We start from the raw sequence: 21642 nt of genomic DNA, 5'->3' as shown, positions 1-21642 counted from the left end.
GGAGCGAATGGGGACTCAGCCCCCCTCGCATACTTGCCACGGTCCCTGCAGAAGAGGGGTGAGCGGGGCTGGCTGTGGACCAGTGTGGGGCTGGTGTAACGATGCAGTCTGGCGGGACCCAACTGAGAGTGCCAATTCAGGACAAATCGCTTAAAACAGGGCAGTTACAGCCCAAGGCTGGGGTTTCTCCACCTCTAAGGCAAATCAAACCAGCCAGACTAAGAGGACTTTGGTCTCACCCCACTGGCTAACCACAAGTCTCACAAGCAATCTCCTTAGACACTCCAGTTTCCCAGTATCACCACCAGTGCCACTCGTTATGGGGACAAATGGTTATGAAAACCAATACCCCAGGAAAAGAAAAATGGTTCTCCTGATCCCATAGGACCAAGCCCCAGACCCAGGTCAATATACAAATCAGATTTTACCCACAAATCACGCTGCTGCCAATCCTTTAGAATCTAAAATCTAAAGGTTTATTCATAAAAGGAAAAAGATAGAGATGAGAGTTAGAATTGGTTAAATGGAATCAATTACATACAGTAATGGCAAAGTTCTTGGTTCAGGCTTGTAGCAGAGATAGAATAAACTGCAGGTTCAAATCAAGTCTCTGGAACATCCCCAGCTGGGATGGGTCCTCAGTCCTTTGTTCAGAGCTTCAGTTTGTAGCAAAGTCCCTCCAGAGGTATGAAGCAGGACTGAAGACAAGATGGAGATGAGGCATCAGCCTTTTATAGTCTTTTCCAGGTGTAAGAAAACCTCTTTGTTCTCACTGTGGAAAATTACAGCAAAATGGAGTCTGGAGTCACATGGGCAAGTCCCTGCATACTTTGCTGAGTTACAAGGCGTATCTGCCTTCTCTCAATGGGTCAATGGTATAGCTGATGGTCCTTAATGGGCCATCAAGAAGGCTAGGCAGAGCTAACACCAGCTTGTCTGGGCTGTCACCCAGCAGCACAGCATAAGTTTGAAATACAGACAGTTTAGAGCCAATATTCATAACTTCAACTACAAAATTGATACACAGATGCAGACAGCATCATCATAACCAGCAAACCATAGACACCTCATTTGACCCCCTTTATACAAGATTTGGTGCCACTACAGGACTTTGGTTGCAACCATGTTCTATATGGTCCCAGTTCAAATCAATAACGTCACAGCTGGGAGGGCAGGTGTCTGTGAGTCAGGGGCGGGGGGCACTGTGTGCCCAGTCTCACAGGCCTCACCTCTGCAGGGGTTTGACCCCCGCCTCTTTGCTCCACTCCAGGGACCTTCTTTGCTCCAAACACTGAGGGGGAAGCTGCAGGAAGCTGCTGCCAGAGGCAACATGAAGCCGAGAGTCCAGAGGGGGCCCCTGCAGGGGAACACAGCCCCCCACTGCCCCAGAGCGTGGGGCCGCGAGAGATCCAGCTGCCCGAACGAGCCCAGCACGCTAGACCAGGGTTTGCAATGGGAGCCGGGCGCAGTAACCCAGCGCTGGGGGGCGACAGCCCCTCCCCACATGGGTCTGGTATGACAGGCCCATTGGCCCCGCTCCTGGGCTGCAGTGAATGGCCCCCGGCTCCATGGAGCTGTGCTGATTTGGGCCAGCCGAGGAGCTGTTCTTGCAGCCAGCTCTGAGCACGAGGGAGCTTGATCCCAGGTGGAGACAGCGACCGGAGGGGCTCACTCCCCCTCAGCGGACGGTGCCAGCTCACAGCAGGGGTCCCGTTGCCCTAGCTGGGAGTGACATATCAGAAACTGCCTGTGTGTCTGGGGGGCCCTTAGCCAAGACCCCACTAGACAGGCACCCATGGGCGCTAAGCAGGACCCCAGCTGGGGGGGGTTGGCTTGTGGCTTGGCTGATGTCATTCTTAGCTGTTATTCCATTGGATGCTAATTGCTAGAGTTGGCTGCATTCCAGGCATGGCTAGTTTGCATGTATTATGGAGTCAGGCGAATTCAACCACTTTCAAGCCCTTTTGCGTCTGCCCGGCTTTGGCCGGAGTTTGTGGCATTCAGCCAAGCCTGAGGGTTGCACTGTGGTGCAGACGCTTCACACAAAATACAGGAGAGCAGCCCTGGGAAAGGGGAAGAAGCCAGAGGCTGTGGTTTGGTCCCGGTGATAGTCACAGAAAATTCCCAAGTATCAGGGGGTAGTCATGTTAGTCTGTATCCACAAAAACAACAAGGAGTCCGGTGGCACCTTAAAGACCAACAGTTTTATTTGGGCAGAAGCTTTCATGGGTAAAAAACCCACATGCATCTGAAGAAGTGGGGTTTTTACCCACTAAAGCTTATGCCCAAATAAATCTGTTAGTCTTTAAGGTGCCACCGGACTCCTCAGTTTTTTAGACAATTTCCAGATATCTGAGAGATTCACAAATCACCAGCCCCAACCCCGCCCACTGCCCAGAGCCACAATCAAAGCCGAAATTGGCGGAATATTTTCCAGCCAGCTCCTCCCAATCTCCCACCCCCAGACTGATAGCAGAATGTGCCAGGAGGCTCAGAAGGAAATGCCAGCGGGGCTGGCTGGCGAGTTTCAGGGGTGTTTCTGACACATCTATGGGACTCCCCAGGGTGCTGTATGCCACACCTAGGTGGACAACACACATACACAGTGACACACACAGCTTAGGGCACTTAGGATTCTCCCACCTGGTGCCGTGTGTTGTCATTTATATCTGTGCAGGGCAGGCGTAAAACCTGCCCCCCGTGAGAGCGGAGAGCTCTGAGCTCAGTGCACCGGCACCACATGTCATGTTCAGCTACCCACCTTCTTAGATGTCAAAGCTAGATAGGATCATTAGAGCCTCTAGTCGGACCCCCTGCAGCACCCAGCCCACAGAACCTCACCGAGGAAACATTCCTCCAAAGGCAAACCTCTGAGTATGGCAGATCTTCGCTACCCACACCCAGCATGGATGTAAAGACTCCAAGGGATGGAGACTCACCAGGCCCCTAGGTAAGTTCTTGCCAAGCCATCCGTCTTCTACTCCCCACCCCCACGTCCGTGCCCACTCTCTGAGGGTTTGCACCACTGCCCTATGCAGAGTCCTGGGACCGGGCCGGGGGCAGCTGGGCCTCAGGGTTGGAGCGGGAGTCAGGCCTAGTGGTTAGAGCGGGAGTTGGGTGCCAGGAATTAGCCGCCCAGGCGGCAGAGCCAAGGGCCAGTCAGGCAGCCAGCGGTGCTCGTTAGGATATCTGGGCGCTGGCTCTGCTGAGAGCTCTGATTCCTGACACACAGACTGAATTGCTCAGGGACCAGTGGCACCGGACTGGTGGGTGGGGGGAAGCAGAGGGCCAGGGCCCTCCCACTTTTTGCCAGAGCGGACCCCACCTCTTCCCCTCAAGGCCCCAGCCAGGCCAGCTTGGAGCCCAGCTGGGGAGCACAGGCAGCTGTGGGAGCCGCACGGACCCTCCACTGCCTGCAGTACACGAGGCTGAGAGCAGACCCGTTTGGAGGGGCAGGGTCCACATGTGGGTGCAGCCCTTAGGTTGGCCTGGCGGGTTGGGATGTAGCAGCTGTGAGTTGTGAGCCTCCCCCAGCCCCTCGCTGGCACTGCTCTGCGTTACCCCTCCGGTCGCCCAGCACGGCCTCCTCCAGGAACGCAGGCTGCTGGCACCGGGCACCCCACAGGGCAGCACGCTGAATGTCCTGGGCCTGACATTTCTTATGGCAACGGGCAGCCCAGCGTGTTCTCTCGCTAACACCCGGCCGGCTCCGGAGGTCTACGCGCCGTTAGCGAGCGTAGCGAGTGCATTGGGTGCGCCCCCTGGGGTGGGGATTGGCTTGCTGGCGCCAGGCTGGGCGTGGGAGTGGGCAGGGGTTGACTAGTGTGCTGACACTTGCTAGCTCCATCCCTCCCACCCCGGGCGGAGCAGCCGTGCTTCATCCCCGATGTGCCCGACTCCTGGGCTGCAGGACCAAGCGGCTGGGCGCGGGGTTACGCCTCTGGAGCTGGCAGTAGGCCCAGCCCGCGGCTGAGAGAGTCACTGTGCAAACTCTGCTGCCATCTAGCGTTGGCACAGCCGTGCACCCTCACGGCCCTGAGCCCTGAGGCAGCATTTCCCAAACTCAGGCTGCGATCCTGGCCCCGCTCCGTGGGCCGAAGGGGAGGGGGAGGGGCACTCTGAGCCAAAAATGGCATCGCCTGTTTCCCCGTCACCCACTATGCGCAAGGAAATGATCCTGGGTGCGTCTGGCTCAGGGTCCAAGCAGAGGGGGTGTTAGTTGGTGTCTGCTCCAGACCAGCACAGCACACTGGGGAACAGGACGACCGGTTCCTTACGCACCAGTTATAACATGTGGGGAAAATGCTGCGTGAGCACAGGGGACTTCAATTTGCCTGACAGATGCTGGGGTCTCCTTCTGCCAGGGCTAAAACATCCTGGGAATGTATTAACATTACAGAGGAGAGTTTCCTAACACAAACTGTGTTGCAGCCAACACGGAGATTTCTAGATCGGAGCTCGTCTGAAGCTGGTGCCACCTCTTCAGCCAATTCGATCCTGCCGGGTGCCACAGCTGCCCCCCTCTAGCCAGGACACTCCCCCTTCACCTACTCAAGACAAAAGTTTTCAGAAGGGCCCAAATGGCTCCTAGTGGGCATGGGGCCTGTCAGCCTGCGACGGCCCCGGCCCCTGCTGGCTGGGCTTCTCTCCAGTTCTCAGAGTGGGAGGACCCGTCCCTTTTATGCCCTTGCACTGCAGGCACCTGGCCTTATTTTCCCTCTTGGGACTGAGATACAAAGCAGGGGAAGGGGGCAGAACCTTCCCCATGACTTCACAAGCTCTGTCCTGTGCCAAGGACGGTGAGTGGGCACCAGAGGAAATGGCCCTTTTCTCAGGGGAGGGATTTACAGTCTGACCGGATTGACTGGAGGCCCTAATAGCACATGCACCAGCCAACCACAGCCGCTCAGCTAGGGATTATCAGATGGGCAGAGTCTCCCCCGCCGGGCCAGAGACCAGGCTGAAATTTACTGCCTGGTGCCAGTCAAGGCAGTTCCTGCCGGCCTGTCCAGCGCCCACTGCTCTTTAGTCAGCTATAAACATACATCTTGGCCCTGCTGTGAGGAAGCTTACCGTGAGCCCCACACTGGTACTGCAGCAGGTATCTGCGGTTACGCAAGGGAGATTTCATCACGGTGGCACCAGCAGCACGCCCATCATTGGGACCACGTGAACTCCCATGCCACTAGCAGCACCATATTGGAATTGGAAAAGGTACAGAAAGGGCAACAGAAATGATGCGGGATGTGGAACACCTTCCACATGCGGAGAGATTAATCAGACTGGGACTGTTCAGTTTGGAAAAGAGACAACTAAGGGGGGATATGATAGGGGTCTGTAAAATCATGACTGGTGGGGAGAAAGTAAATAAGGAAGTGTTATTTACTGCTCGAACCACAAGAACTAGGGGTCACCAAATGAAATTAATAGGCAGCAGGTTTAAAACAAACAAAAGGAAGTATTTCTTCACACAACGCACAGCCAACCTGTGGAACTCCTTGCCAGAGGATGTTGTGAAGGCGAAGACTATAACAGGGTTCAAAAAGAACTAGATAAATTCATGGAGGATAGGTCCATCAATGGCTACTAGCCAGGATGGGCAGGGATGGTGCCCCTAGTCTCTGTTTGCCAGAAGCTGGGAATGGGCGACAGGGGATGGATCACTTGATGATTCCCTGTTCTGTTCATTCCCTCTGGGGCACCTGGCATTGGCCACTGTCGGAAGACAGGATATGGGGCTAGATGGACCTTTGGTCTCACCCAGTGTGGCCTTTCTTACGTTTTTCCCATAACTCCAGAAGTTAGTAAAGAACAGCAAGTGAGCCACAACGCAGTTAACATCTGAGGATTTTATTCTGGTCCACAAGGAAGTGTAATAGATTCACGTTTCCGTCAGATCCCAAACAGCGAGCTGAGCAGGGAGTTTTAAATAAATTAGAAGTCAAAGTTATTTCATGGAAGTGCAAGTCAGGAGGAGTGCAGACAGTTGAGTTCTAACAGGACGTCAGTCAGCTAGCTTCATTTTTAAGAAGGGGGGGAGGGCAAAGTGCAGCTCAAAGGCCAAAAGTGGTTACAAGAACCTATGGCATCGCTGGCAGCCACCTTCATCTTCAATATGTAGGTGCAGCCCACTGAGACTACAAGTCCCAGCATGCAGCGCTCTGCTCCAAGCAGCCAGGCCAGAGCATTGCATACTGGAACCTGTGGTGCCAGTACAGCTGCAATCCTCCCCAGTTCACCCAAGCTCGGTGCTGCCCTGGGGCTGCAGGCTGCATTTCTCCTGGTGATACATCGCTGCCATCACTCTGCCGTAGGCTTCACCTGCTTGGCCGCTTCCAGCTGCGTCAGCATTTCATCCCACTGGACAAACTGCTTAGACAGAAGCAGGGTCTGAAGAAGGCTTTTAAGGAAGAAGAGGTAGAATGTGGCAAAGAACGTGGTAGCGAAGCCGAGGCTGGCGTGGTCCCGGAGAATGAACCCAGGAGACTCTCAGAAGCCAGACTGAGCCCAGCCACTGTCAGACACCTGATTTGTACAGAGGTGAACACGGATCAGGCCTGGGGCCTCCGCCTCTCCCCTGTGATGGGTGACAGCGGAGCCTGGGCTCACGCACTGCAGAAAGCGATCAGATCAGCCCAGGGAAGCACTGTGCTGATCCTGTGGAGGCTCTCCCAGAGCTGGGATTGCAAGGGCCCAAGATGACAGCGGGGTTTAGTACGGAGTCAGAACGGCCCACCTGACGCCCTGCTCTCTAGTCGGCCAAGCCACAGGAAGGAGGCCCACAGCCTTCATTTGGGATCCACACTTCTCACTCTGAAGGTAGCAGAGCCATTAACGTAGCTCAGGCAGGCGCTCCCAGTGATCAGCAGTCCAAGCGACCCACATGCTGACGGCTCCCGTCCAGGATGGGCTCTGGGCAGGAAGCTGTCAGAATGGAGAGTGCAAACGAACAGGTTTCTCTGCTGCTGTGTTGAGACCAGCCCTCGTGAGGCGTTCAGGCCGCAGGGCTCCTAGCCCAGCGTGAGCTCCTCTCAGTGAGGGGGGGGGGATCTAGGCGCTCACTCACTGGGCTAGCTGGACGCTCAGGGCAGCATCAGCGCTTGGGTAACATGACACAGCGCTGTGAGTCACACACCGAACAGAGGCTGCGCCATAGGGGACAGCACGATACACGGACGGCTCTCCCTTTTCAAAAGCCGGGGGCTAGAACAGTCAGCTACCCAAGATATCCAATGGGCTGAAGAATCCTGAGAGTGTCGTTCTGCCACTTGGTACAGCTATTTTCAGATTAACAATGGTCCTGCAAGCCGCCAGCACCCCACACGCTGGTTGGGCTGTGCCCGTGGCCCTGGGTTAAAGGATACCATTTTATTGTAGTCTTCTAGGAGCATCCGGACGTTTTCGGTTACTGCTTCGCACTGGTCCTGCAACAGGAGGGGAGCGCTGAGTGAACAGGCAATACGGGACATCCTGATCTGGATACAGCACTTTCCAATTCCAAAGCACTTCAGATAGGGTGACCAGACAGCAAGTGTGAAAAATCGGGACAGGGGGTGGGGGGTAATAGGATCCTATATAAGAAAAAGACCCCAAAATCGGGACTGTCCCTATAAAATCGGGACATCTGGTCACCCTAACTTCAGAGCATTTACCTCCCAGCCCCCGGGAGGAAGGTAACTACCCTAGGGAAACTGAGGCAGGGGGCAAGCGCCTCGGCCCAGGTCAGAGCCTGGCTTCGCATGTGGCCGTTCCAGGCTGTGATCAGGGTTGCTGCGGGAAGTTCTGACAGTCACGGAAAAGGACAATCAAATGAGGTGAAGGAAACCACAAAGCAAATGAAGTGTCTAAAGCACAGGAGTTGGCATGCTAATGCAGAGATAAGGCTGCTGGGCAGAATGTCCTCCCCCTGCAGAACACGGAGCTGAGCAAAACCCAAGCTTCTGAATCCCAGGCAACGCTCAGGTTGCTTAGGCAACAGCCTTAGCTCTCTCTTCCAGCAATGCCTCAGTGCGCCCCAGTACCACACACACATTCTGGGGAACACCCAGACCTGTAAGGGGTTGTCGCCGCCTGCCTGTAACTTCGAGTGCCTTCTGGCTGTGGCTCAGAGGCCTGACACCACTTGCCAGCCTATAAGCATAAGGTTCTCAACGCTGGCTTCCACCCCCCACTAGCCCTTCTGGTCCCGAGTCACCCCCACCCCCAAATCCATCTCCCTGAGTTCTTAACTACCAGACACTCAGACTTTTCCCCTCTGGTTCGTCACCCCCGAAGGAGTGAAACCTGCCCCCAGTTATCACTTCACTTTGGTGCACACTCTCCCCACAGTTTGCACACCAGACACCTGCTTGGGGTAAAAGCAAACAGGATTTCACAGAAAACGCAGATCCAAAGATGAAATAGTGTGGAAAAGGAGTTACACAGAAAAGAGACACATGCAATCTCAGGCTTCACTTCTGTATTAGCTAAATTCTAGATTAATCTAGATTAATTGTTGATTAATCGCAGTTAACTCACATGATTAACTCAAAATGAATCGCGCTTAATCATACTGTTAAACAACAGAATATCAATTGAAATGTATTAAATATTTTTGGATGGGTTTCTACATTTTCAAATACATCGATTTCAATTACAACACAGAATACAAAGTGCACACTGCTCATTTTAGATTATTTTTTATTTGCACTGTAAAAATGATAAACAAAAGAAACCGTATTTTTCATTTCCCCTCATACAAGTATTGTAGTGCAGCCTCTATCGTGAAAGTGCAACTTACAAATCTAGTTTTTTGTGTCACATAACTGCAGTCAAAACCAAAACAATGTAAAACTTTAGAGCCTACAAGTCCACTCAGTCCTATTTCTTGTTCAGCCAATCGCTCAGACAAGTTTGTTTACATTTACGGGTGATAATGCTGCCCGCTTCTTGTTTACAAGATCACCTGAAAGAGGGCATTCGCATGGTACTTTTGTAGCCGGCATCGCAAGATATTTACATGCCAGATGGGCTTAAGTTTGATATGCTTCTTCATGCTTTGGCCATCGTTCCAGAGGACATGCGTCCATGCTGATGACGCTCATTAAAAAACTAATTGCGCTAATTAAATTTGTGACTGAACTCCTTAGGGGAGAACTGTATGTCTCCTGCTCTGTGTTTTACCCACATTCTGCCATATGTTTCATATTATAGCAGTCTTGGATGATGACCCAGCACATGTTGTTCACTTTCACCGCAAATTTGACAAAAATGCAAAGAAGGTACCAATGTGAGATTTCTAAACATAGCTACAGCACTTGACCCAAGGTTTAAGAATCTGAAGTGCCTTCCAAAATCTGAGAGGGACGAGGTGTGGAGCGTGCTTTCAGAAGTCCTAAAAGAGCAACACTCTGATGTGGAAACTGCAAAACCCAAACCACCAAAACTGAAAATCAACCTTCTGCTGGTGGCATCTGACTCAGATAATGAAAATGAACATGCATCAGCCCGCACTGCTTTGGATCGTTATCGAGCAGAACCCGGTATCAGCATGGACGCATGTCCTCTGGAATGGTGGTTGAAGCAAAAAGGGACATATGAATCTTTAGCACATCTGGCATGTAAATATCTTGCAACGCCGGCAGCATTATCTTCTGCAAATATAAACAAACTTGTTTATCTGAGCGATTGGCTGAACAAGTAGGATTGATTGGACTTGTAGCCTCTAAAGTTTTATATTGTTTTGTTTCTGAATGCAAGTGGTTTTTGTACATAATTCTACGTTTGTAAGTTCAACTTTCATGATAACGAGATTGCACTACAGTACTTGTATTAGGTGAATTGAAAATTATTTCTTTTTTTACAGTGCAAATATTGGTAATAAAAAATAAATATGAAGTGAGCACTGTACACTTTGTACGGTTGTAATTGAAATCAATATACACCTCTAACCCACTATAACGCGGTCACGGGGAGCCAAAAATCCCTACCGCGATATAGCTGAAACCCCGTTATATCGGGGTAAGGGCGGCAGGGCTCCAGCGGAGATTTAAAGATCTCCGGGCTCCAGCCGCTGCGGGGAGCCCCAGGCCCTTTAAATCGCCAGTGGAGCCCCGCTGCTGCAGCCCCGGGGTAGGGGCGGCAGGCCTTAGTTTTTCAAGACCTTAGGATTTCTTTTCAGTTTCAATGTCTTTCTATTAAACGTAAAGGTCCTCATTGTCTTTCCCTCGGTTTGTACAGTGCTAGATCCTTGCAGTTAGCTTTGCAAACAGCTAGCCTGTAACCCGCCCTGCCTGATTCATTCACTTCCTGTTGTGAGGTGATGCTGCAGTTGCATTGTAGGGCTTGTCTCCACCTGAAATGCTACAGTAGCACAGATGCAGCGTGGACAGTGCTTATGCTAATGACAGGGGCTAGGTCAACTTAACAATTTCACTCAGGGGGCTGGATTTTTTACACCCTCAGTGGCATAAGATGGGCTGACCTAACTCTTTAGTGTAGGCCAGGCCCTAGTTACAATTACACTGTTCTACACACACAAAACCATTACCTGTGTACATATCACCTCATGACCATCACGTTCAGACCATCACAAGCGTCCATAAAAGACCTTACTTGATACATTTCTACACCGTAACACTGCTAATACATCTGTTAGTCTTAAAGGTGCCACAGGACTCTCTGTTGCTGTGTATAACCAGTTGATTCAGTTGCTTAGTCTTTGGGGTTCAGACCCCTGTTGTCTCCTGGGGGGCCTGGACCTTGTCTGTCACAAAAAGCCCATCTACCATTACCCACAGGATGCCATCTAGCACTACTGAAGGAGCAAAGGCTGCCCCATGGCCCCTTCCCTCGCCTCTCCTCTCTTCAAGCAATGCCTCAATGGCACACACTCACACTGGCCCTTGGCACTGCATGATTTCGGAGGTTCCAGATCCTGCCGTACACTCTCACATGTAGGCCTGGTGTACACTAGCAAATCAGGTTGGTTTAACTACATTGCTCAGCGATGAGAAAAATCCACCCCAGAGTGATGCAGTTCAGCTGACCTAATCCCCAGTGTAGCCAGTGCTAGGTCATCAGAAGAATTCTTTCATCATAGAATTATCAAGAGCACACTGTTGACTCATATCCAGCTTCTCGTCTACTGTGACCCCTAGGTCCTTTTCTGCAGAACTGCTGCCTAGCCACTCGGTCTCTAGTCTGGTAGCAGTGCATGGGATTCTTCCGTCCTAAGTGCAGGACTCTGCACTTGTCCTTATTGAACAAGGTTTCTTTTGGCCCAATCTTCATCAGGTTTCTTTTGGCCCAATCCTCTAATTTGTGTAGGTCCCTCTGTATCCTATCCCTACCCTCCAGCGTATCTATCACTCCTCCCAGTTTAGCGTCATCTGCAAAGTTGCTGAGAGTGCAATCCATGCCATCCTCCAGATCAGTGGTCCCCAACCTTTTTCGTCTGGTGGGCACCAGATGACGAGCCACAGAGGACCGTGGCGGAGGGCGAGCATCCGCCGAAATGCCGCCAACAAGCGGCGTCAATAGGCGTTGCCGCCGAAATGCCACCGACCAGCAGTGTCATCCAGAGGCCTTGCCGCCGAAATATCGCCAAAAATCGGCGGCATTTCGGCAGCGACACCTCTGGATGACGCAGCTTGTCGGCGGCATTTCGGCAGATGCTCGTCCACCGGCACACTTAGACCATGGTGCCAGCGTGCACCACGTTGGGGATCCCTGCTCCAGATCATTAATGAAGATATTGAACAAAACCGGCACCAGGACCGACCCTTGGGGCACTCTGCTTGATACCAAGCTACTGCCTGAGGGGAGGTGGATTCCCTATGCCAATGGGAGAACCCTTCCCGACAGCATAGGTTGTGTCTACACTGAAGCAGGACAGCAGTGCCGCTGCAGCACTTCAAGTGAGGACAAGCCCTTAGCCAGCTCCCCAGAAAGAGCACAAGTGTACAATTTAAGAACCACTTCTCAGCCTTTTACAACTCCCTTAAACGTACTCCTAGGAGACCATCTCATTTCACTTATCCATCACGAAAGCATTAGAACCCTCTCATTCCCCCTCACTGCTGACATCCTGGATTAGAAAAGCCCTTTGCCCTGCTATTGACATAACCACACAATACAACTGTGCACAGAAATGATGCATGCTGCATCCTGAAGGTACCCACGTACCTCTTCCCTTTGCTCACACGTATCGGGGGTGCAAAACACAGATCTCCTTCTATCGCAATCACAGCTCTGCCATGCACCTCAAAGAAATCCACACAGATCCTCAGGCCTAATTATTGCCTCCACCAGTTAGTGAAGCTCCACCTAACACACCATCTGCAGCTGAAGTGCATCCAAATACTTCCCCGGAGCTGGCAGTGGCCACTGAGACCACCAGGAAGGTGGCACGGGCAACTTCTTTTGTCCTTTAACAGCGCTCGATGGAATCCTGTGCCTGAGTACAACTGGTCTGTAAGAGGAGGTGAAGCGCTCGCACATTTCAGCAGTTGTGCGGTTGGCAGAGTAAAGGGGTCTGGGTGGGGGGGGGGCGGTATATTGGGGCATTGCTGCAAGCGGGCAGAGCTAAGCTCGCATGGGCACCCGTAACTGGGCATTTCCTGGCTTTCAGGCAGTGGAGTTTTGCTCAGCTTGCTGTTCTGCAAGGGGACCCTGAACTCCACTGACTGTGCCCAGGAATTCCCCGGGGTGTCAAACAAAAGGGAGGTTGTTGGGTAGGAGCTGGTGGCCATTTAAGCGGTTGTAGGTATCAGCATATTGAGCCAGCTGTCCCTGTCTCCCCTCATCCCCACACACACCAGCTGCACCCACCAGCCAAGCTTCAGCACACCTCCCAAGCCCTGCTCCGAACCCCTTCAAGGTGTCCCCTCCCCCAACCTGCCCCCTCCCCACACACCCCCGACTAAACCAGCCTCCCATCCGGGAACGCATCTCCCTGAAGGCTTCATTCCCCGGTCTACAAACGCTTCTATTTCCGTTACTTCCCCCGCCTATAACCCAGCTCACATGAAGTGCCTGGAGCAAAGGGCAACTACAGTACAGTGGCATAGGGCTGGGTACACTGGCAGAGCTGCGGGGGGGGGGGGGGGGGGGGGGACACGGGACTACAGGGCACTGGGGTGCTGGCACAGCAGTTAAGGGAAACTGGCAGAGCTAGGGGGTGCTGTACCTCCTGCACCTGAGCCCCCAACCTCTCTTGCCTCCCCTACCATCCATCCCCATTTATCCCTCTCCCCATAACTCCCCTCGCTGCATTCCCAAACCCATCTCCCTCTATTTCTCTACTGCCCCACCCCCAGATACCTCTCCCTTCCCAGGAAGCCTTCACCTGTCTAGTCTCCGTCTCCCCCCCGACATTCCCCACAAAATAAAATTGCTCCCCATGAGTCACAAATTATAGCAACCTCCAGTCACTCAGTCCAAAACAACTTTTAACCTAGGTAGGGGCCTGTGATGAATTTATCCTTTGTTGTGTTCACTGAAAGGTGAGTTCACAGCCGTCAACAGGTCTGAGATTCATCAGACCTTATTAGTGCTGTTAAACTGAGCAGTACAAGGCAGCAAAAGGAAATCATGGGGGGGGGGGAGTGGAGAGGAAGGCCTGTAATTCAGGAACCTTTCAGTCAAACGACTCCACCAATATAATATTTGACTGCCTCCCTCTCGCTGCACCCTTTGTACACGGCTCATCTCCCCAGAGCGCAAGTGTCTTGGGACAGCAACTGTACTCTGTACAGCTCCTACACAACAGGATCCCGAGTGAGGCCTCCAGGTACTACAAAATCTACACTGCACTAGTGGCCACATGCCAGCTGGGATCAGGGCCTTACTGGGCTAGGCAATCTACAGACACAGTCAGCGAGTCACCCGCCCAAGGAGCCTAAGGCTGCAAAAGAGACAAACCCTAATGCGGAGGTACAGAGCTGGGGGAAGAAGAGACAAAGAAGCTAGTAATACGAACACACCAGGGTACAAGGGTGAATGGTTTGGGGAGTAAGACACTGGTCTGGGACTCAGGAGCTCTGGGTTCACTTCCCAGCTCTGCCCCAAACTTCCTGTGTGATGTTGGGCTGGTCACTTCACCTCTCCATGCCCCAGTTACTCTCTCTCTAACGTAGAAATGTTACTCCGTTAAATCCCCTGCAGTTTTTAAAAAGCCACCCAAAACTATTTGTACACAGAGATGTTCCTGAGCAGAGATCTCTTCTGACTCCTGGAAATTCCATGATCTGGACAAACTGAAAACAACGTAATGGAAAGAAGAAATACTGATAATCTTAACTAGAGTGGCTCTAGTCTGTGCTACTAATTACTCCAGCCTTGCCCACGAATTACCTACGGTTAACAAGAGGCCCCATCCCTGCCCACTGAAGGTTAACCATGATGAGTATTCACTCTACCTGCTGCTGGATGTGGATTTGAGCAAGTCGCTGCAGTTTGGCAGCATGGTCAGGAGCAGCTGCAAAGCACACAGAAGAAAAGTCAGTCCCTGCTTAGTTCTGACATCCAGGAATTGCAGTTACCAAAGCAGAGACGACTGTCTAAGAGCATGTTTAAAATCTTTCTATTGGGATTAATTTAATACATTTCTTGTCAGCCGAAGCACATTACAGCTCAGAAATGCCCCGAAGATAAATACTGCTGGCCACCAGACCACCACTGGTTACTGCCACTTTCCTGCAGAGTAAATGAATTGCCATCGTTTTAGTTGTTTGTGTATACGCTGATCAGAACCAACTGAAAACAACTTTCCAAAGTCACCCCTCTGCTGCTTCTGGGGCCAGGAGCTATGGGTCCCAAGCTGAGGATTAGATGCCCAAGAGACTTGTATGAAGCACGCAACTGGATTACTATATGTGACTATTACTGGTAAGCAACTGCATGGAGACTACAGAGACCTCACCATGCAAGGACAAGGATACTCAGTGAACAGGAAGCTACACCTTAGAATGGAGGTGTTCTACTGGGTTTTTCCCATAAGATTCTAAGGATTCTATAAAGTGTGTATCTGTTGGCCTCCATTTCCCCCCACGATTACACTGGCTCACTGGACCAGCATCTCAGGAATATTTAACAATCCAGCAAGTATAGCATGGCCTTGGTGTCACTTAAATTCAGCCTCCCTGTACAGTGGCAGTATCGTAGCCAGGAGAATACATTCAAGCCCATGTTGCTGAAGAGGACGGCCATGCCACATTCTGCATTTTTTCTGCACGCTGCTGCACTGTTTTAGCGCTTAAATTGCAAACTCGTCAGAGTTGGAAACACTTACAATGGTTTCCGGTTATTTGAGGCAGGCAGCTAGAGAACTTTTAAAAACAGCATTTGCACACTGTTCTTAGTGCCCAGGGTAACGAAAGAGAGGCCACTTGTCTTCGCTAACTACTATGAAAAGGTAGCTGGCAGATCAGCATGTGTTACCTTTGATGTGTGCACTGTCCAAGAACGGCTGGAGGTTGTTCACCTGTTCCAGAAGGGCGACTTGGGAAAGAATAAACTGCTCCTCTGGTTTAAAGGACAGAGAAGGAGAAGTTTAAGCCAAACACTATTTCAGCTTTTCACAGATGAGAAAAAAAAATCAGTTGATTAATTGGCCTGGTTCAGCTTCCCCTTCTCATAAGGCAATCAACCCTACATGCAGCAGAAAGACTTCACCGCAATGATACTTTGCGTTACCATCGCACCTTTCAACCAAGGATCTCTGTGCCTTTCGCGAACATCCCCCACCCGTTTCTGGGGTAGGCAGCATCAGACGGGGAAAGGGAAGCTCAAAGGCGGCACACAGTAGATAAAGGGAAGACCCAGGAGCAGAAGCCAGGATGTTCCTCACTAAGCCAGCAATGGAGAAAGCACATGCTTTTCGCTCTTTCGTTGGCTCAGTTGTTGAGCCCCATTAAAAGTCAATCTCATGGCTCTGACTCTCCCTCACTTACACCAGTCTGAATCGGGGGAAACGCCCCTGGAGTGACACACCTACCACGGGAGAGGGGCGACTCAGATCCCCTGCGTGAGAGCTGGACAGGGTTAGAAGTTCACAGTATATACACACACACTTCAGTGTTCATAAGAGCAGTTTTGTTACTGTAACAGTTGTTAGACTTAGGACAACAATTCCACACACCCCTTTCCCCCCTCCAAGCTTCTGACCAAAGGCCAGGCAGACTCAGAGGGAGCCAATGTCTCTCCTTAATCATTCAGGGAAGGCCTTCAACAGCGAGAAAAGCACTCCTCATGCAGGAACTGGCTTCACTGTGCCAGTTGCATTCCAAGTGCTTGCCAGGGAGCCAGAGACTGGGGACTGAACCACACTTGTTCTTCTCTGTGCAATTCATACTGTAGTTTCTCCATTTCTGATCTTTTACTGGAGCATTAGCCAGTTTAGAGGGGAAGACTAGACACTAAAGGAGGCATTTCTGTCCTAAACCCATGATTGAGATTAAATGAATTGCATTCAATTAAAATCCCCCCCACACATACACCTTGTCTTGTGAGCTTCTGGGGAATGAGCACACTCCTTCCATTTCATGACATACCTGCTAAGATGAACTGCAGTTTCATGGCATCGGGAACAGCCATTCGATCAATGTACTGAGGATCCAGATATTTTATTAAATCTTCAACTAAGATCAGAAGTAGATGACAGGGAGGGAGAAGAGGAGAAGTGACTACTACTGGAAATACTGCCTGTCACAATTTCCTACTCACTACAAGATGTTGTTAAAAAGAATCAGCAGCTACAGTACTTCTACAGTACCATGAACTTACACAGCATTTTATAGAACATCTGAAAGACACACTCTGCTTCAAAGAGCTTACACATCTGAGCTGGCTAACTGTATTAGACAACAATTCAGATGTACCAAGATGAAGAGGCATCTTCACTGGGGGATCGGAGAGGAATGGCTTTTGAGTCAACAGTACAAAGTTGACTTGTTGCACCAAGCCTGTAAGTTTCTCTGTTTGATTTTATTTAAAAAGCGTGTACACACATGGCCCAACGCCAATAGGCACCCATTATTTACAGAAGGTCCCACTAACCTGCTAAGTATCACATAAGCCAATTTTAAATTCAACTGCAGAACTCACAGTCCATTCTCTAAAGGGAGGGCACAGATGCTCACTTTCCGTCATGTGGCCTGCTACTTCCCCTGCCCTCTGAAATGTCTTTCCTTTACACACGCAAGTCTTGCCTTCTGAAGCTGGCTGAGGGTGTGCTAAAGTGGCACCACTCTGTCCCCTCCAGGCACAGCATGCTCTTTCTGAGACATCTCTCCCCCGTTACAAAAATCCCAAGTATCAGAGGGGTAGCTGTGTTAGTCTGAATCTGTAAAAAGCAACAGAGGGTCCTGTGGCACCTTTAAGACTAACAGAAGTATTGGGAGCATAAGCTTTCGTGGGTAAGAACCTCACTTGCATCTGAAGAAGTGAGGTTCTTACCCACAAAAGCTTATGCTCCCAATACTTCTGTTAGTCTCAAAGGTGCCACAGGACCCTCTGTTGCTTTTTAAAAATCCCAAGGTTGCTTGCTGAGGGTATGGCTACACTCAACAGGGAGAAATAAGCTCCAATGGCAGTGAGCAGTCAGAGCCCCTGATTTTCTGCAGGTGGACATACACTGAACATGTACTACCCCTTTCTGATGACATCAGGCCTGATGGGCTGCGGATTTCTAGGGGGATCTGATCCCCAGGGATAGCACACACAGTCCTAGGGAAGGAGTAAAGCTGAAGCCTTAGGTTTTAGATCTCTGATACCGAAACAGAAACCAAAGTAGATTCCTTACTCTCACCTCTCAAGAGGTACACTGCACTCGAGAGATGCCAGCTTGTCTACTCAGTCCTTTGCCTTCCCAAGGAGCTAATTATGAGGGTTGTTTTTAAACCCACTCCGAAACACAACTCAAATGATCTCAGACAGGCCACCCGACAAGACCACCATGTAAAATACAATTTGGATCTAAACCCTGGGGATAAAAAAAAAAAACACAAAACACAAATGCTGGACGAATACTTACTTTTCTTATACAAAATTTTAATCCTCTCTCTTTTGCTTGCAATGTTCCCCAAAGCCACTTGAACTTTCACCAAGCCATCTGCTGCCTAGAAGGAAAGAGACAGTGTTATAAACCAAACAGTGATTAAGTGACACTTCTAACTAGGATCCCACAACTAAACTGTCAGGAACAGACCAGCAGTGAGAGAAAATAAAATGTCTATTTAAACCCGTTTCGGTTACTAACATTCACACGCAGCATATTTCAACTAGCAGCCGGAATGGTTCCGGAACTACAGGCTGCTAAACAGAGCCCACGTTGTACCCCAGGGGTGGCTGCAGTTCAGAAGTAAATGAAGCAGCCCCGAGCTAGGCAGCCCATTGGGGGGGGGGGGGGCTCTGCTGGCCGGGGAGCATCGCGCAGGGCAGGAGTGGAGCGAGCAAGGCCCACGGGACAAGAACCCGCAGCTGGGGGCGGCAGGGAGCAGGGCCTGGCTGCTGAAGAACAAAACAGCCAGAGCTTGGCTGCCCCCCCATAGCCCCTCGGGGGCCAATCCCCCGCCCCGCGCGCACCCCTCCCCGCATAGCCCCTCGGGGGCCAATCCCCCACCGCGCGCCTCCCCCCCCATAGCCCCTCGGGGGCCAATCCCCCGCCCCGCGCACGACTCCCCCCCCATAGCCCCTCGGGGGCCAATCCCCCGCCCCGCGCGCGACTCCCCCCCATAGCCCCTCGGGGGCCAATCCCCCGCCCCGCGCGCGACTCCCCCCCCCATAGCCCCTCGGGGGCCAATCCCCCGCCCCGCGCGCGACTCCCCCCCCCCATAGCCCCTCGGGGGCCAATCCCCCGCCCCGCGCGCCCCTCCCCCCCCATAGCCCCTCGGGGGCCAATCCCCCGCCCCGCGCGCGCCTCCCCCCCCCATAACCCCTCGGGGGCCAATCCCCCGCCCCGCGCGCGCCTCCCCCCCCATAACCCCTCGGGGGCCAATCCCCCCCCCACACGCGCCTCCCCCCCCATAACCCCTCGGGGGCCAATCCCCGCCCCCCCGTGCGCCTCCCCCCCCCATAGCTCCTCGGGGGCCAATCGCGCCCCCCCCCATAGCCCCTCGGGGGCCAATCCCCGGGCTGCTGCCCCCAATGCAGAGGCTGGAGCCACCTGCCCCGGCACTAGGCCCCGAGCCGCAGGGAACGATCCCCGCTGGCCCGGCCCAGGGCCCCTGGATGGTCCCCTGGAGGGGGGGGCAGCTCCCCGCCCGGGCCCCGCTCCAGGGGGTCACATACAAGCCGGGCGGGGGGTGCTCAGGAGCCCGCCCCCGCACCTTGCGCGGCCCGCGGGCCTCCCCGGCCCCGAACACCCGGCGCTCCAGCGCCTCCACCCGGTCCTGCAGCCCCCCGAGCGCCGCCATCTTGTCAACACCCAGCAAGCCGGAAGTGGGGGCGGGGCTTCTCCGTGACAGGAGCCAATCGAACGCGGCCTCTCCTCAAATCAGAGGCGAAGGCGGGGGCTAATGACCCGGACGTGGTTCATTTGAAACGACTGTGTGTTGCCATGGAGATGATATGTCCCCGCACGCCCTGCTCCCCCCCAGCTCCAAGTGTTGCCATGGAGACGGTGTGTCCCAGCTGGGTGACAAACACGGACACTGTAGCCAGCTGGGCACCCTGCCCTGGGTGTGACCCTTGGGGGGGCTATGGGTCTAATGGGGCCAGGCCCACTGACCCTCCAGCCAGGCTGTGACTTGGGTTTCACAATGCACCTGGCAGGCCCCCCTCTCCTGTCTCCCCAGCTCACTGGGTCCCCAGCTCATCTGGGGTGGAGCCCGGAGCCCCAGCCGACCACCCCCACGGCTGCCCGAAGATCTGGCCGCGCCGGCTCCCGTTCTCCCTCCCCGGCCTGCCCAGCGGCCGGGGACCCGGCGCTCGCGGCTTGGGAGGGTTTGCTGGTCGCAGCCCCGCTAGCAACTCAGTCCCGGGGGGCAATAACCTGGCTGTGGGGCTTCAGCTTCCCTGAGCGTAGGGCAATAAATCGCCAGAGCCGGGTCGCTGCCGGGGACCTAGGGACCAGGAGGGAGAGCCCGAGCATTTCTAGCACTAGCTGGGGCGGGGAGGGGGCGGTAGGAACGGCCGATGAATGGAGCCACGAGCTCTGTCTGTGGCCGTGTCTCTCTCTGCGGATGTGCCACGCCAGCCAGAACAGGGGCCTTGGGCGCTCCATGGGCTGTGTCAGGGCAGGGCTGAGAGTGCAGGAAGGCTGCAGAGGGGTTCGGGGGTTGCTCCCACCATCCTGCTTCTCCTGGAGAAGCTGTGCTGGGTCTCCAAGGCGATCCAGATCATGTACGCCTGTGACATACAGCAGGCAGAGAATCAGCTCTGCACGATCCCCACTGCCATGCCAGGCATGCTGGGGAGTACGGCCGGGACGCACGCTGGGGCGGAGACGCTGCGCTCCCTGCTGCCACGGCTGGATCTCCCCTGAGGGGCTGTTTGTTCCAATGCGCATCATACAGGGCCAGGCCCAGCCCGGGTCCTGACATCACAAAGGCACTGCAGGCACCGGAGGTGGGCAAGAGGCGTCAGTCCAGCCCCTCGGCTCCCTGCAGCCCGTCCCCAGGACCCTGCTCCAGCCCTTTCCCTTGGCAGAGTACCAGTCTCCCTGCAGCTCCGCTCTATCCCACATTGCGGCCTGGCCGAGTTCCCCCTGGCCGAACCCTCCCCAGGCCGCTGTGCTTGGGGCTCGTTCGACCGGACCCTGTGTGCTTTAACCCTCCAGAGTCTGAGCAGAGCCCAGACACGTCCCCTGGGCTGGGTCCCTGGGTACATTCTCAGGGTGCGGCTCCTCTGTCCAGCCCCCCTTCGCTGGTACCACTATTTCATAATCACAGCTCCGTACCATCGGCCAGAATTCATACATTGCCCCCAGACAGATCCCCCCAGTCATCACAAACTCTGCTAGCAATTCTTCCGTCCCACTGCACCCTCGTTAGGGGGGACGCTGACCCTCCAGCTCTCAAAGACTTCCAGCAAGGGCAGGACAGCTAATCCCAATGTCCGGACAAGTTCCCAACAGACTCCCGACTGATTCCCCAGCCAATCTCACTTGGGTACAGGATCCTCCACCTTCTCCCCCAGACTCTTCTGTAGCATTGCTGTTAAACAGCTACTGCATCCCAACCCAGAGGTAGCTGCACTTCAGTGCTGGGTGAGATATCCCTGTGAACACAGATCCTGACCGTACAGTCCTAATGCCGAGAACTCCCACTGAAGACAAGGCGAGTTTGCCCGAGTCAAGGTGTGTAAAGCACTAAGGGGTCTTTGGGCAGAAGGTGCCATTTCCCCGGGAGGGACGTCTCGGAAAGGAGAGGATTCGCACGGCTCTGCACTTGCTTATCCCAGCCGGCTGAGGGGAGGGACGTGCCGCCTGAGTTCTGACCAGGCCTTTGGAACAGCTGAGCAGGAAGTTCAGGGTCGAGAACTCCGAGGCTCGCCACGTGACGCTGCCTCTTCTGTGCCTCATGCCTGTGGGTGAATTGCGTAGGCTATGATCCTGGGCCATGCAGAGTAGCTGTGACCCCCCCCACCCCCGTGGCTTCAGGGGGATTTGTGGGTGCTCAGTCCTTTTGGAAATCCAGCCCCGTAGGCACACGGGGCTATAGG

At 53.4% G+C, this 21642-nt stretch overlaps 1 protein-coding gene across 1 annotated transcript; it reads right to left on the bottom strand.

The window, feature by feature from the left end:
* Positions 1–5834: 5834 nt before the first annotated feature.
* Positions 5835–19465, bottom strand: DCTN3 (dynactin subunit 3). Its single transcript, XM_005311693.5, has 7 exons — positions 19308–19465; positions 18014–18098; positions 16533–16619; positions 15421–15504; positions 14400–14458; positions 7365–7424; positions 5835–6390 (listed from the first exon to the last, which is right to left on the bottom strand). The coding sequence occupies exons 1-7, from the start codon at positions 19392–19394 to the stop codon at positions 6301–6303; spliced, it is 552 nt and encodes a 183-aa protein (XP_005311750.1). The 5' UTR covers positions 19395–19465; the 3' UTR covers positions 5835–6300.
* Positions 19466–21642: the final 2177 nt, after the last annotated feature.

Source organism: Chrysemys picta, chromosome 6 (assembly GCF_011386835.1).
Source record: "Chrysemys picta bellii isolate R12L10 chromosome 6, ASM1138683v2, whole genome shotgun sequence".
Taxonomy (NCBI): domain Eukaryota; kingdom Metazoa; phylum Chordata; order Testudines; family Emydidae; genus Chrysemys; species Chrysemys picta.
Note: the sequence above shows the minus strand (reverse complement) of the source record. Positions and strands in the feature narration are given on the sequence as shown.